General features: G+C 46.8%; 1 protein-coding gene across 4 annotated transcripts in view; it reads left to right on the forward strand.

Moving 5' to 3' along the window:
- The first annotated feature begins 2,330 nt into the window (after positions 1–2,330).
- The window catches only part of ZMYND8 (zinc finger MYND-type containing 8), a 40,542-nt gene continuing 27,822 nt past the window's right edge, over positions 2,331–15,050 (forward strand). The window contains exons 1-5 of one of the 4 annotated variants that reach the window (XM_075571290.1): positions 2,331–2,630; positions 5,244–5,357; positions 10,063–10,155; positions 13,172–13,259; positions 14,396–14,451. In XM_075571290.1, coding sequence (XP_075427405.1) covers positions 2,442–2,630; positions 5,244–5,357; positions 10,063–10,155; positions 13,172–13,259; positions 14,396–14,451 — 540 coding nt within the window. In that variant the 5' untranslated portion in view covers positions 2,331–2,441. The remainder of the gene's footprint in view (positions 2,631–5,243; positions 5,358–10,062; positions 10,156–13,171; positions 13,260–14,395; positions 14,452–15,050) is intronic. The other 3 variants (XR_012788152.1, XM_075571289.1, XM_075571288.1) reach the window with 3 other exon arrangements.

Consider the following 15,050-nt stretch of genomic DNA (forward strand, 5'->3'; position numbering starts at 1 on the left):
AACGCCGGGTCTCTCAGCTAGTATACTATATATACGAATGTTATTGAACAGATCTTTTGAATTGAAAGGAACTACACACACACACACACACACACACACACACACACACACACACACACACACACACACACACACACACTTGCACTCAAACTTTGATATTCAGTGCTGTGTCTGGTGGAGTATTCATCTATGTTTTGATGTGTATACTAGCCATATAGTGGCTGGATACATAATTGGAGTGCCAGTTATCAAATACATATACATAGATAATGTCCACAGCACTTCGTGATTAGAACAATCCAAAGATACATTTATTTAAGACATCATGAAATACAAACAATAACATCTGAGCAGCGATGTTTCAAGCGTGCGAAAGGGTCGATTTCTGGCTCGAAACGTCGGTCAGATTTTATTGTTTGAATCTTATGATGTGTATAATAATATATCTTTATATTTTTCTAAGCGTGGACACTTTCTATTTTTCTATTGTTATGATTCGGAAAGGTGAACACGGAAATTCCAGCTATCGTGTTCATCTATCGTCCTATCCGAATCAAAACAATAGAAAATATATATATATATATATATAATCTCTAGCAAGTGTAGGAAAACTGATAACATTGAAAAGAGGACTGCATAAAAAAGGTCAAGATGGTGACACACGATATATACAATATATATATATTGTGTGTGGCTGGCTATCCTGTCCTTTATGCAATCCTCTTTTCAATGTTATCAGTTTTCCTACGCTTGCTAAGAGCTGCATTACGAATTCATGGCACAGAAGTAAAACATTTTCACTCTCACTGTTATCCTCTTTAATGCGAGATGTACAAGTGTCAAATCAGAATATTATTTCACGTACATTTGACGTTAACATTTACTTACAGATACCGGATACCCGCGTGCAAATAATATAAGCGGTGAAAATGTTGTGTGTGAGATTTGTACACCCTTCCAATGCAAACAAGTTTTGGCTTGCACTTAGAAGCCTTGTATTTGGGAGTAAAATCCTCACGTAATTACCAAACATGCAGGTCATACAGGTGAAGTCACATACAGGTGTAGTCACATACAGGTGTAGTCACATACAGGTGTAGTCACATACAGGTGTAGTCACATACAGGTGTAGTCACATACAGGTGAAGTCACACACAGGTGAAGTCACATACAGGTGTAGTCACGCACAGGTGTAGTCACGCACAGGTGTAGTCACGCACAGGTGTAGTCACGCACAGGTGTAGTCACGCACAGGTGTAGTCACGCACAGGTGTAGTCACGCACAGGTGTAGTCACGCACAGTTGTAGTCACACACAGGTGAAGTCACACACAGGTGAAGTCACACACAGGTGAAGTCACACACAGGTGTAGTCACACACAGGTGTAGTCACACACAGGTGTAGTCACACACAGGTGTAGTCACACACAGGTGTAGTCACACACTGGTGTAGTCACACACTGGTGTAGTCACACACAGGTGTAGTCACACACAGGTGTAGTCACACACTGGTGTAGTCACACACTGGTGTAGTCACACACAGGTGTAGTCACACACAGGTGTAGTCACACACAGGTGTAGTCACACACAGAGCCAAAGATATGTTTACCAGTTTCAAAGTACATTGGTTGGAGCTTTAAAGGAGCAATCCAAGCACTTTGTAATTTGATTTTACACAGGATGGAAGCAGGCGGTCTCTGCAACTGAACCCCATTAAATTCAGTTCCGAGGACCCCCTTCTTCCGGTGATACCCGGGGATTAAAGTTTAAAGCTCCCGCGGGCCACTAGGAAGCGGCACCGGATGACGTCGCGGCTTCCTATTGGCCCGCAGGACGCGGGAGCATTGAAACTCCGCGATTGCGTGATCCCTGCTAGCCGAGCAAAGCGGCTACCGACACCCCCAACGGAGGTAAGTATCTCCAGAAGCAGGGGGTCCCCTAAGATGAAATTAATGGGGTTCAGCTCCGGAGACCCCCTGCTTCAAGTCTATGTTGAAAAACTAATACAAAAAAGCATAAATTGCTCGTTTAAAGACTTACAAATGATATTATCTCTGCATTCTGCAACCATTTATCAAACACGCAATATATATGTATATACTGTATATATCCTTTAAGTGGGTTATAGTGTGAAAATGGTATTTAGCTGCTGAGGAACTACAAATGACATTAGCAGGAGCACATAGCCCAATGTCCTATGCAGGCGCGTTGACCCACATGGTCCAGTTGAAGAACCCTGGTAATATATTATTATAATGTTACCAGACAGTGACGCTGAAAGAATTGCACGTTCCATGTATAATATATCTGTGCTTTTGTTGTCTTTTGCTAACGGCGACTTTATTTTGTGTTCGTCATTTGTAAATACACGTGTGTTTTAAACCAAACCCGTCTTTCTTCCCTACATTTCAGTCCGAGCTAAGGCATGGTCCGTTTTACTATATGAAGCAGCCGCTCACCACAGACCCGGTTGATGTGGTACCGCAGGATGGGCGGAACGATTTCTACTGCTGGGTTTGCCATCGGGAAGGCCAAGTTCTGTGCTGTGAGCTTTGCCCAAGAGTTTATCATGCCAAGTGTCTGAAACTGACAGCGGAACCAGAGGGGGATTGGTTCTGCCCTGAGTGCGAGGTGAGACTGGAGAAAGAAAGGGGCTCACTAGATTTTTATTCTCGCCACTGTATTTCTCACGTTTTTTCAGGTTTGGTAGAAAGTGGGGTCTAAATGCAGTGACCGTTGTTATTTTATTTTTAGCTTCTGCTATCTATTTTTTGCACAGTCCATGTTTTATTTTTGGATTAAAAGAGTTTTAAGCCACAGTGTGCAAACTATGTTCCAGCGTCAGTGCCAGCTCCTTGTAATCAGGAGCAGATAATGTTTGTTAAAGAAGCAATTCATGCTCTTTTTAAAAAAATGGTTATTTTAATATAGAATTGAAGCAGGGGGTCTCCAGAGCTGAACCCCATTAAGTTCAGCTCGGGGACCCCCTACTTCCCAAGATACAGAGCTCCGTAGGGGGTGTTGGTATCTCTGCAAAGTTTAAAGTTTCCACATCACGTAGGCCAATAGGAAGCAGAACCTGATGATGTCACGGCTTCCTATTGGCCCGCAGGGCAGGAGAACTTTGAAACCATTACAGGCGGTCCTCGGTTATCCAACGGAATCCGTTCTGGAAGTAGCGTTGGATAGTGAAACCGTTGTGAAGTGCGTCCCATGTTAATCAGTGGCGCTGAGTGTTGGATAGTGAAACCGCTGTAAAGTGAGTCCCATGTTAATCAGTGGCGGTGAGCGTCGGGTAACGCATTCCGGCGTAGAAAAACGGCCCGTAGGGTTGCGTTGGATATGCCATTCGTTGCAAAGTGAAACGGATAGCGAGGACTACCTGTACGTGATAACTGCTAGCCGAACTGAGTGGCTACTGACACCCCCTAGAAGGTATCTCTGGATGCAGGGGGTCCCCGGAGCTGAAATGAATGAGACCCCCTGCTTCAATCCACTGTTAAAAAAAATAATCTCAAAAAAGTTCCTGCTTGGATTGCCGCTTTAAAATGATAGTTTGCTTTTTGGTGCGATGTAAGGCAGCGTCCCCGCTAGTGCTGAGCGCGCTGAGCGGGCGGCGCTTGCGGCGGTTACTTACATATATAGATATATGTAAGTCACACACGCTCGACGCTTAGGTAAACAAAAAAATTATACTTTCCAGCGCACTCAACTACCCGCAATGCCCCCCCGCGCGCGTACATGCAGGACACCCGGCGCTCATGCTTGGAGCGCTCTCCAAGCATGAGCGCACTCAGCGCCAGCGGGGACTCAGCCTAAGACTGACCTTGCGAGACGTTGCTTTGGCATCGTGTTTGAAACCTAATGGAGTTTGTTCTCTCTTGCACGGAGGTTACCACCAGGGCCGACCTGGCAGGTTTCAGTGAGGGAAAAGCAGCTGCAGATATTGAGGAGGAATCCTGACCTCTGACATTTTTAGTCTCGCATGAACCGGGTTCACCGGAGCTGATCAATAGTTCTCTGACATCCGAGGACCCCCTTGGTTCAGGAGCAGCAAGCGTTGGGGTCCGCTGGGCAAACTGGAAGATTCCAAATAACCCCGGGGTCGGGGCCCCTAAGTGATCGGGGGGGGACTTTGCGGCTTTCTACTGGTAATCCCCAGCCATGTTTGCGTGTTTTTGTATGTGTTAACTAGCACACACAAAAATGTATGTATACTGGGGACTGGATGTCAGGGCGTCTCCAATCCGCTTTAGAGAACCCCCCAGTTGGGGTAAGCTGCTTTACAACGTTAGGCCTGGGACATAGTGAGTTTACACGTCGCTGAGGCGGGCTGAGCCGCGCTGAGCAGATGCACAAAGCCCCTGCATCTGTCATCAGCGCGGCTATAGTTTCCCCCTCCGCATGCGCGCTGATGCGTGCGGAGGCTGAGAAACTTTGCCGAGACAGGCAGGTTTGAAATTTGCCGCTCGGGGAAGCGGAGGAGCGGTCACGGACTAGCCCCGCCTCCCGCTCCGCCTCCTGGCATGCCTCTGCTCCGCCTCCGCCCCCTGAGCGCGCTCCCTGCCTTGCCTGCAAGGACAGGAAAAAGCTCAATTTTCAGCAGGCGAGGCAGAGCAGGAGCGCGCCTCAACGAGCTTCATGTACACTATGTCCCAGGCCTTATATTGAACTGAGCAGATCCTGACTACTCCTAGAACTCCAGTTTCTCGCTACAAGCAGGACAAAGTTGACACAGCACCACGATACATTGATGCAAAGTGCAGCAGCATGGAACTCACCCAACATCTTGGCATGAATGTTTATCTGCGACTCCGGATGTAATGCACATCTGCCTTAATTCCCCTATTTGGAAACCCAAAATGAAATTATCACTGTCTGGGGCAGTGATCGACGGTACCTGTACTGTACATTGGCGTGTCTGGCGCTGACTCTGATAACAATGGCCCCGAGTGTGAATCAGGGGAACCTGGTTTAAATCCCAGTGTCGGCTCCTTGTGACCTTGGGCAAGTCACTTTATCTCCCTGTGCCTCAGGCACCAAAAACATAGATTGTAAGCTCTGCGGGACAGGGACTGTGTCTGTAACTTTCCTATGTGCTGCGTACCGCGCGCTGTACTGTAATTGTGACGCGCGTTGTGTCCCGTTGGGAGAAAAGCTCTATATGGAATAAAGTTATTATTGTTATTATTATTATTACATTTATTTTTCAGCCCCTTCCCCTGTTGTTTTGTCTCTCCCCAGAAAATCACAGTGGCAGAATGCATAGAGACGCAGAGCAAAGCGATGACCATGCTGACCATCGAACAGCTGTCTTACTTGCTTAAATTTGCACTACAGAAAATGAAGCAGCCTGGGGTAAATCTGGGGGGTTTCGTGGCATGCAAATGTGTCCTGTATTTCCCGTTAGGGTAAAGAACTCCATGATCTGCACTGTTACTAAGGGTTGGGATATAAGGGTCCTTCTAGCTCTGGGGGGCTTATGGTTTAGCACTGCTTAGTAAATCTGCCCTTGTTTGACGTCCCTTTGCAGTTCAGCTCTCAAATCCCCCGAACTTTCATCCTTGTTAAAGCAGCATTTCATTCAAAACCCTATACTGTACAGCAGCGGTGCGCAAACTGGGGGGCGCGCCCCCCTGGGGGGGCGCAAGATTGTTTAGGGGGGGCGCAGGAAGCAGCGGCGATTTTGCCAGGAGCAGAGGGAAAAAAGCCGTCTGCAGCTGCAATTTTTCTTTTGGCCATTAGGTGGCGCTGTGCTGCGCTGTGCTACAGTACACAGCAGCATCAGCGACATGGGGAGAGGGGGTGAGTGAGACTGGCACATGGGGGGAGGGAGACTGGCACATGGGGGGAGTGAGACTGGGACATGGGGGGAGTGAGACTGGCACATGGGGGAGTGAGACTGGCACATGGGGGAGTGAGACTGGGACATGGGGTGAGTGAGACTGGGACATGGGGGAGTGAGACTGGCACATGGGGGAGTGAGACTGGGACATGGGGGGAGTGAGACTGGGACATGGGGGGAGTGAGACTGGCACATGGGGTGAGTGAGACTGGCACATGGGGGGAGTGAGACTGGGACATGGGGTGAGTGAGACTGGGACATGGGGGAGTGAGACTGGCACATGGGGGGAGTGAGACTGGGACATGGGGGGGGGGGGAGTGAGACTGGGACATGGGGGGGAGTGAGACTGGGACATGGGGGGGAGTGAGACTGGGACATGGGGGGGGAGTGAGACTGGGACATGGGGGGGGGGGAGTGAGACTGGGACATGGTGGGGGAGTGAGACTGGGACATGGGGGGGAGTGAGACTGGGACATGGGGGGTGGGAGAGTGAGACTGGGACATGGGGGAGTGAGTGTGAGACTGGGACATGGGGGAGTGAGTGTGAGACTGAGGCATGGGGAGGGTGTGAGTGACATGAGGGGGGTGAGAGTGTGAGATGGGGAGGGGGGTGAGAGTGAGTGTGACATGGGGAGGGGGGGTGAAAGAGCTACATGGGGATGGGGATGAGAGAGACATTGGTGGGAGGGAGGGAGACACTGGCAGGAGGGAGAGAGACACACAATGGCTGGAGGGAGAGTGTGAGAGAGACACCGGGTGGAGGGAGAAACAATAGCTGGTTGGAGAGTGCAAGAGAGACACTGGGGGGAGGGAGAGGCAATGGCTGGAAGGAGAGTGAGAGACAATGGAGGGAGGGAGACACTAGGGGGAGGGAGAAAGAGAGAGAGACACACAGGGGGAGGGAAAGAGAGTGGGGGGAGACACTGAGGGGAGGGATAGAGAGGGACTGGAGGGGGAGTGTGAAATACAGGGAGTTGGAGAGACTGGAAGAGGAGTGTGAGACTGGAAGAGGGGAGAGAGTGAGAGACAATGGGGGGAGGGAGAAAGAGACACACACTGGGGGGAGGGAAAGAGAGTGGGGGGGGAGGGGGAGACACTGAGGGGAGGAATAGAGAGGGACTGGAGGGGGAGTGAGAAATACAGGGAGAGACTGGAAGAGGTTAGAGAGGTCCTGAGGTGTTCTAATGTGGCGGGAAGAGAGAGATTAATAATACAGCAGAAATGGGAACGCTATTAGACAAATATTATAATATTTATTTTTAAGTTATGTAATTTGTGCTATAAATACTTTTTTTGTAGACGCGTGGCGGGGGCGTTACAAAGCTGGTTCGCACTAACGTCATGCACTGCACATGCACTGACGTCATGTGATTTTGATTACATCAGGCAGGGGGGGCCCGAGAAATTTCATGGATGAAAAGGGGGGCTCGGCATAAAAAGTTTGCTCACCCCTGCTGTACAGTATGTTGTTTTAATTTAAATAAATCAGGTGTGCATTATTAGATAATACTTAATGCATTTTTTCTTTTTCACACTTTATGCCTTCTTTTAATAATTTAAATGTATTAAACTTCCTTCGGTTGCTATAGCAACCATTTAGAAAGCTACACCACTTCCTCTTTGGAAATAGGCGGCCATATTGTGTGCCCCGGGAAGCCGGATCTTCGCCGATTGATTGGCAGCTTAGATAATTACCTGCTGTAAAGGCGAGGAACTGCTGCATTTATTTTATATTGGAGGAAATGTCCCTTCAAGGTCTAAATCAGGGGCGGTCAAAGCCAGTCCTCAACGGTCACCTACAGTTCCTGTTTTCAGGATATCCCTGCTTCAGCACAGGTGGCTCAATCAGTGGCTCAGTCAAAATGGCCACTGATTGAACCACCTGTGCTGAAGCAGGGGTATTTCCCTAATATCCGGCCTGTTGGTGGCCCTTGAGGACAGGTGCTGGCCGCTCCTGATCTATGTGATGGGCCATTCCGAGAGCTAATGAGGGATATAACGTGACCGCGCGGGATATAACGTGACCGCGCGGGATATAACGTGACCGCGCGGGATATAACGTGACCGCGCGGGATATAACGTGACCGCGCGGGATATAACGTGACCGCGCGGGATATAACGTGACCGCGCGGGATATAACGTGACCGCGCAGGATATCTGCTTATATTCGCTTTCTAGTGAGTTAATTCCCTTTCTTACTTTAATGCTCTAGACCAGGGGTGCGCAAAGTGGGGGGCGGGGGGACGAGATTTTTCTGGGGGGTGCAGAGGCACCGCGCTGTTAAATTAAATGCCGGGGGATCACGTGAGGCCCCTGCAACCCCAACTTACCCGGCGTCATTTGACGCCGCATCAAGGTAAGGGGGGGGGGGGGCGCGAGCACCAGAGGAGGTGGGGCAGGGGGGCGCAGGAGCAAACGTTTGGGCTCCCCTGCTCTAGACAAGGCACTTGAGATATATATGTATTTGCATTATTTATTTAATGGTGTGAGAAATACCATTCTTCACGTAGAAAGTAGAGTGCCATATATTGTTTTATTTGTCTCATCCTGGAGATGATCTGTACTCTGCTGCCTTTGAGTTCTTTGTGATATTTAGTCACTCTTTATGTTCCCTTTTTGCTGTGGGAGTGTTGGAGAAATCTGCTCCTCACTCTAGTTACAGTGTTTTCCAACCTATTTTTGGTTAAGGAACCCTATAATTATATTGTGAAATTCTGTGAAACCCCAACCCTCTCTAATAGCGCGCCTGAGATCAGATGCCTTGTAAGGAACCCCAAACCTCTCTAATAGCGCGTCTGAGATCAGATTCATTGTAAGGAACCCCAACCCTCTCTAATAGCGCGTCTGGAATCAGATGCATTGTAAGGAACCCCAACCCTCTCTAATAGCGCGTCTGGAATCAGATGCATTGTAAGGAACCCCAATCCTCTCTAATAGCGCGTCTGGAATCAGATGCATTGTAAGGAACCCCAACCCTCTCTAATAGTGCGTCCGAGATCAGATGCATTGTAAGGAACCCCAACCCTCTCTAATAGCGCGCCTGAGATCAGATGCATTGTAAGGAACCCCAACCCTCTCTAATAGCGCGTCTGAGATCAGATGCATTGTAAGGAACCCCAACCCTCTCTAATAGTGCGTCCGAGATCAGATGCATTGTAAGGAACCCCAACCCTCTCTAATAGCGCGTCTGAGATCAGATGCTTTGTAAGGAACCCCAACCCTCTCTAATAGTGCGTCTGAGATCAGATGCATTGTAAGGAACCCCAACCCTCTCTGATAGCGCGTCTGAGATCAGATGCATTGGAAATTCTGTATTTGGTACAATTTTCACATGACCTGAATATTTTACGTCACCCTTTAGGGATGCCCGGGGGACCCTGATTGAAAAACAGTGCTCTGTAACATATTTAATGTACAAGTCAAGCCACTTTTTCTGTTCTTACATTTATTTTCTGTTTAACAATGGGTTATAGCTGAAATCCAGGGTTCTTTCTCAATGTAAAATTGCTAGAACAAGCACATTGGGCCACACATGTGTAAGCACTTTACAAACCTTTACCTGTCATTTCATTTTCTTTCCTCTTCCAAGTGTTGGCTCCTATTTTATTTTCTCCTAATGAATCTCTGGCAAGTTTAAATGGCTGATCCACTTCCTGATTATACTGCAGTAATATTGAAAAGAATGGGTGACTTTTTTGGGGGGGTATGGATCGCACTCCTCTGCTTCGGTTATTATGTGGGTGCGTGTGGTGTAGTCAATTTCCACCATAACCAGTGGCAAAAATATTAGTAGAGACCAACACTCTCCATCCGCTTAAAAAGTTACATCTTTATATCACCAAGCAAAAAAGTTATACAAACTACGACACACAAACAGTGGTAACCATCCATTGTTTAGGTTTTGAGTTCCCCTATTTAAAATGTAATTTCCCAGATTGAATGAAGTAAAATTAATGGAAATTAATCGTCACTGGTGAGTAATAATTGTCGGATCATAAAGGGCTGTGTGCGTGAATCTATCCCAAAACCTTGATATTGCTCTCATATTAGCGGTGGATTACTTAATGGCCTTCGGCCATCTTGTCTGCCTGAAACTTGTAAGAATTAGTTGTAATGTTGCCACCCGTTGGAAATTGTTCTCATTAATAGCATGGCGGTGCGGCGCAATGGGTTAATAAAGGTTAAAAATAATAACCAAAACGTGTTTATGTTTAACAGACGGAGCCGTTCCAGAAGCCAGTATCTTTGGAACAACATCCAGATTATTCCGAATATATATTTAATCCTATGGATCTCTGTACGTTAGAAAAGGTTGGTGTAACATTGTATTGTTCTTACTGTACTATGGTTTTTATTTAATTTTTTATTGTGGTCAAGTTATTTTAAACTATGCTAAGTTTTTCTGTGTTGTGGCCATGTATGTGTATAACCAAGGGACTTTTACCCGGTGCGAAGAGCGTATTGTAGAATTTGAGTAGCAATCAAGACTGTGTTTCAGAATACCTTCAGGGGCAGGAAAATGTAACTTTAACAATAGGGTATTACACTAAACGTCTGTTGTTGCAATATGAGAGCGGCTAAAAAGCCAACCTGGTCATGTGCCCACATCACATGTCCGCGCTGCTCCGACAAACGCTGCCAGTTTTACATCTGCCATGCAACGGCTCCAGCAATATGTTTACAGGGAATATTGTGCAATGCGGCTCAGCACTTCCACTGAAATTGTTCCGAGAACTGGTTTGTGGTATTAAGTTCTGCACACGTCAGCTGACCGAGACTGTGTGTTTGCTACAGATCAGTGAGACATACAGAATAACAGACTTCAACGTGGTGTCGCTGACCAGAACCAGTACTTGTTCTATTAAAAATGGCATTTTCTGGTCCAGATCCTCCAAACCTCACAGATTTGTAATCCTTGGACGTCTCGGGTTCTGACCCCCGTAATCCTGAAATGTGCTGCGTCTTTTCCTCGGCCGGGTCTGAACCTTTTGCAAGAGCAGTACATGTTCAATATTCTGTGGCGTGTGTATATAACCAGCACTATATATTGCTAAAGGGCAGCTTAGAATATACATGTCTTAACCCCTACCTGCCTTGGGCACAACCCAAAGCTCCCTGCGTTACAGATGTGTGAGAAGAGTGCAACAAATACTGAAATCTAAAATTTAACTGCCACAGAGCATTACTCTGCGTGTCACCCTGGTCCGGAATGATAGCCCTGCTGACTGAGTGTATTTTTAGCTGTGGGGACGTTGCAATCTAATGACAGCTTTATAAATAGAACGCGAGCCCTGCCATGCGTCCCACTGTCTTGTTTCACCGGGGAAACTCCGTGGTATTTAAATTACAATGTATCATTTTGACACGATCTCCCTAATAAAAGTGTCCCTTTTCCTTGGTGCGTCCGCCTGCAAACATTGTATTATAGCAGAAGCAGTCTGAACAATAGTAGTATGGTTAAACATGGACGGAAACGGACAGAGATCATACAAAGACTTGGACGCCAGATCAGACCCACCTTGGCCCATCTGTCTGACCATTTTCCTGTCTGCCTCCTTTCTTATGTAGGATAGCCTTCTTTCTACCCCACGCATGTTTGAATTCCCTTACATGTTAGTCTCTACCACTGCTGGGCGGCTATTCCACAGATCCACCACACTTTCAGTGAAGTCCTCACTCACGCTCACACTCCAGCTTCAGAGAATGACCTCTTGTTTTAGCTCTTCTCTTCCTGTGGAATATGGTTCGCTCCTCTGCTTTGTTGAACGCCTTTATATCTGTGAAAGTTTCCATCACACCCCTCTATTCCTTCTCTCCCCTAAGCTGCACAAAGAAGGAATCCCAAGGGGCAGATTTTGGGGCGTTTAAAAAAAAATATATATATATATATAATATATATATATAGTTGCAGGGTGTCTGCAGAGCTGAACCCCATTAATTTCAGCTCCCCTGCTTCCGGAGATATTTACCTGCAAATTAGGTGCCGGCAGCCGCTCTCCTCGGTTACCGGGATTCACAATATGTCCGCTGTTCGGATATTTCCTAGCCTACGGGCCAATAGGAAGCCGTGATGTCATCAGTGCGGCTTCCTATTGGCCCATGTGACGCGGGAGCTTCAAACCTGAAAGCTCTGCTAACTGAGATGGAGCAGCTACCGGCGGAGGTCTGTATCTCCGGAAGCAGGGTGTCCCCGGGGCTGAAATTAACCGAGTTCCGCTCCAGAGACCCCCTGCTCCGATTCTATGTGCTGCCTTGTGTTGCTCCCTAATGGTGCTGTACTCTTTCCTGATAAGTCTTATGCTGCAGATCATGCACCATCTCCAACTTATTTACATCTTTCCAGAGATAGTCTCCAGAATTGAACACCGTACTCGGAGAGGTCGCGCCAATGATCTATATAAAGTGACATCACCCCCTCTCTTTATGCTGCTAAGACCCGATCCGAGGTCCTCTGGGGCGGAACTGCTCTTTATTCAGCCTCAGACCCCCCAGTTCCTGAGATACTTAGTGTCAGGTGCTGGTTCACTTTGTGGTTATTTAAACATGGTGACTGCGGTTGTCCAATAGGAAGCCACAACATCATCAGTTGGGACTTCCTATTGGACCGCATGGTTTGGTGGCCACTTTGATTTCCTGGGAGGGGAGCTGTGGGTATCTTCAGGGAGCTGAGGGTAGCTCTGTGGGGACTCCCTGGTATGGATCCTGTGATTCAATTCTAATTATTATTATCTCCAAAAAAATATCATGTAGGATTTGTGCTGGAGAGAACTCCTAGAGTGAAATCGCCGCTTATTCAGAATCTTTTTCCTTTTCAATCGCAAGCAACAACGTGCCAGTAACTTCCCTTCAACCAATTCCATGCACTATGGCAAGGAGGCCAACTCCAGTCCTCAAGGGCCACCAGCAGGCCAGGTATTAAGGATATCCCTGCTTCAGCACAGGTGGCTCAGTCAGTGGCACAGCCACCCCGGCCATAGTGCATTTATTTGTGCTTGGTAGGATGCATATATACATTCCCCTTTGTGTTTTCCATTGGGAAGAGCCGACGGTTGAACACAAAAGCCGGTGTGTTCTGTGCCGTCGCCCCGAAGTTCTCCAGCTGCTGCAGTATTTGACTATATACTGTATATATTCCTTTGGTATACTTGAGTTAAAGAAGAAGAAGGTATTCCTTCATTAGCAGATGCACAAAGCTGTAACTGAATAGATCCTCCCAGGGGGTGAGGAGTGCTCTGGTTAAGCTCCGGGAAAGGGACGTTCTTGGGAAAAGCTGGATTGTATTTTTCACACAACATTTCTTGATAGATTTCTGTGCTCTTTGTCGCAGAATGTAAAAAAGAAAATGTATGGTTGCACTGAAGCCTTTCTGGCCGATGCCAAATGGATTTTGCATAACTGCATTATTTACAATGGTGGTAAGTGTATCTTGGTCTTCCAGCCAAACATTCCTCTCTCTACATGTGCTATACCCGCAAGCAAAACACACAGCTGCAGTATCACACCGCACTAGCCACAGCTCGTGTTAGCTCCCACACTGACTTGTACATGCAGATAGGAGAGTAGCATCAATCAAACTCTTTTCCACACACTTACATTCTGTAATACCACCAATACCAAGCTTTTAGGGCTCCATGTTAAAATGGATAAGAAGCAAAAGGTGACACTGTGTGCTCATTTGCATGTCATTACCCAGAATCCCTGGCTGCAGTGGAAGCACGGTATGCTAAGAGATAATGGGGAAGGGCAGGTTTACAGACCTGTCTCAGACATGTGAATGTTACATACTGTGGTTACATAGTTACATACTGTGGTTACATAGTTACATACTGTGGTTACATAGTTACATAGTAGATGAGGTTGAGAAAAGACATATGTCCATCAAGTTCAACCTATGCTAAATTTAGACGACAGATACTTTATCCTAAATGTGTACTTACAGTATATTGATCCAGAGGAAGCAAACACACAACCCCAGTGTCATATCATGCAATGATATCTCATAAGGGGGAAAATAAATTCCTTCCTGACTCCAAGAATTGGCAATCAGATTACTCCCTGGATCAACATCCTTCCCATGTTTACTTATTTGGTATATCCCTGTATACTTTTACTATCTAAAAAGATGTCCAACCTTTTTTTGAACAAATCTATTGTATCTGCCATCACAGTCTCCATGGGTAATGAGTGGTATTATATGTTTATTTGCTGTAATACCAACACAAAGCGGCCTAGCTCTGCTTACACGTTCCTCTGATTAAAAAAATGGCCAACCGTTCTTTTTGATAATCACTTGAACATGTATCCCGTGAATTAGACAAAGTCTCGTGTTCTGTAAGGTGTTGTAGAGAAGTGGCAGAAATCCCCGGCCTCCTTTGGTTGGTACGTACATTGCGGCCTAGCGTGCAGCTCCAGACCGTGTAATACAATCCCTAGCGCAGTGAAGATAAGTGGCAGCGTAAACTCTTCTTCTATGTAAGCCCGTCGTTAGACTGTACAAAAATGTCCGATTTAGTTACCGCCTAACGTATTTTTCTGTTTGCTGTTATAATAGGAAATCACAAATTGACACAAACAGCAAAAGTCATAATCAAGATTTGTGAGCATGAGGTAAGATTTAATACAGACTTGAAGTAGCACTCCATTAGACTGCAGACGGGAAACCTGTTGGGATGTCACGTGTGGCCCATGTGAAATCAACCTGTGATCCATTTTGGCCTCTGTACAATCTTTGTTATTATTTGAATCTCATTGTTAAATGACTGCATACCACCTCAGACGGGTGGAAGGGGGAAGAGGGGGGGTGAAATGACACTGAAATTGATCAATATGTGTGTCTGCTGTTACCCCCTGAAGTAACAAAGGAGGGAGAGGGAGTAAGTAGGTGGGATGATACGTTTTATTGGACCAACAAGTAGTTGATATGTTACAAGCTTTCTAACCTCTCAGGGTCCTTCACCGTGTAACCCCAGTGCCACAAGCTTTCCAACCTCTCAGGGTCCGTCATCGTGTAACCCCAGTACCACAAGCTTTCCAATCTCTCAGTGTCCTTCACAGTGTAACCCCAGTACCACAAGCTTTCCAACCTCTCAGGTTCCTTCACAGTGTAACCCCAGTACCACAAGCTTTCCAACCTCTCAGGGTCTGTCATCGTGTAACCCCAGTACCACCAGCTTTCCAACCTCTCAGGGTTCTTCATTGTGTAACCC

Source organism: Ascaphus truei, chromosome 15 (assembly GCF_040206685.1).
Source record: "Ascaphus truei isolate aAscTru1 chromosome 15, aAscTru1.hap1, whole genome shotgun sequence".
Lineage (NCBI taxonomy): Eukaryota > Metazoa > Chordata > Amphibia > Anura > Ascaphidae > Ascaphus > Ascaphus truei.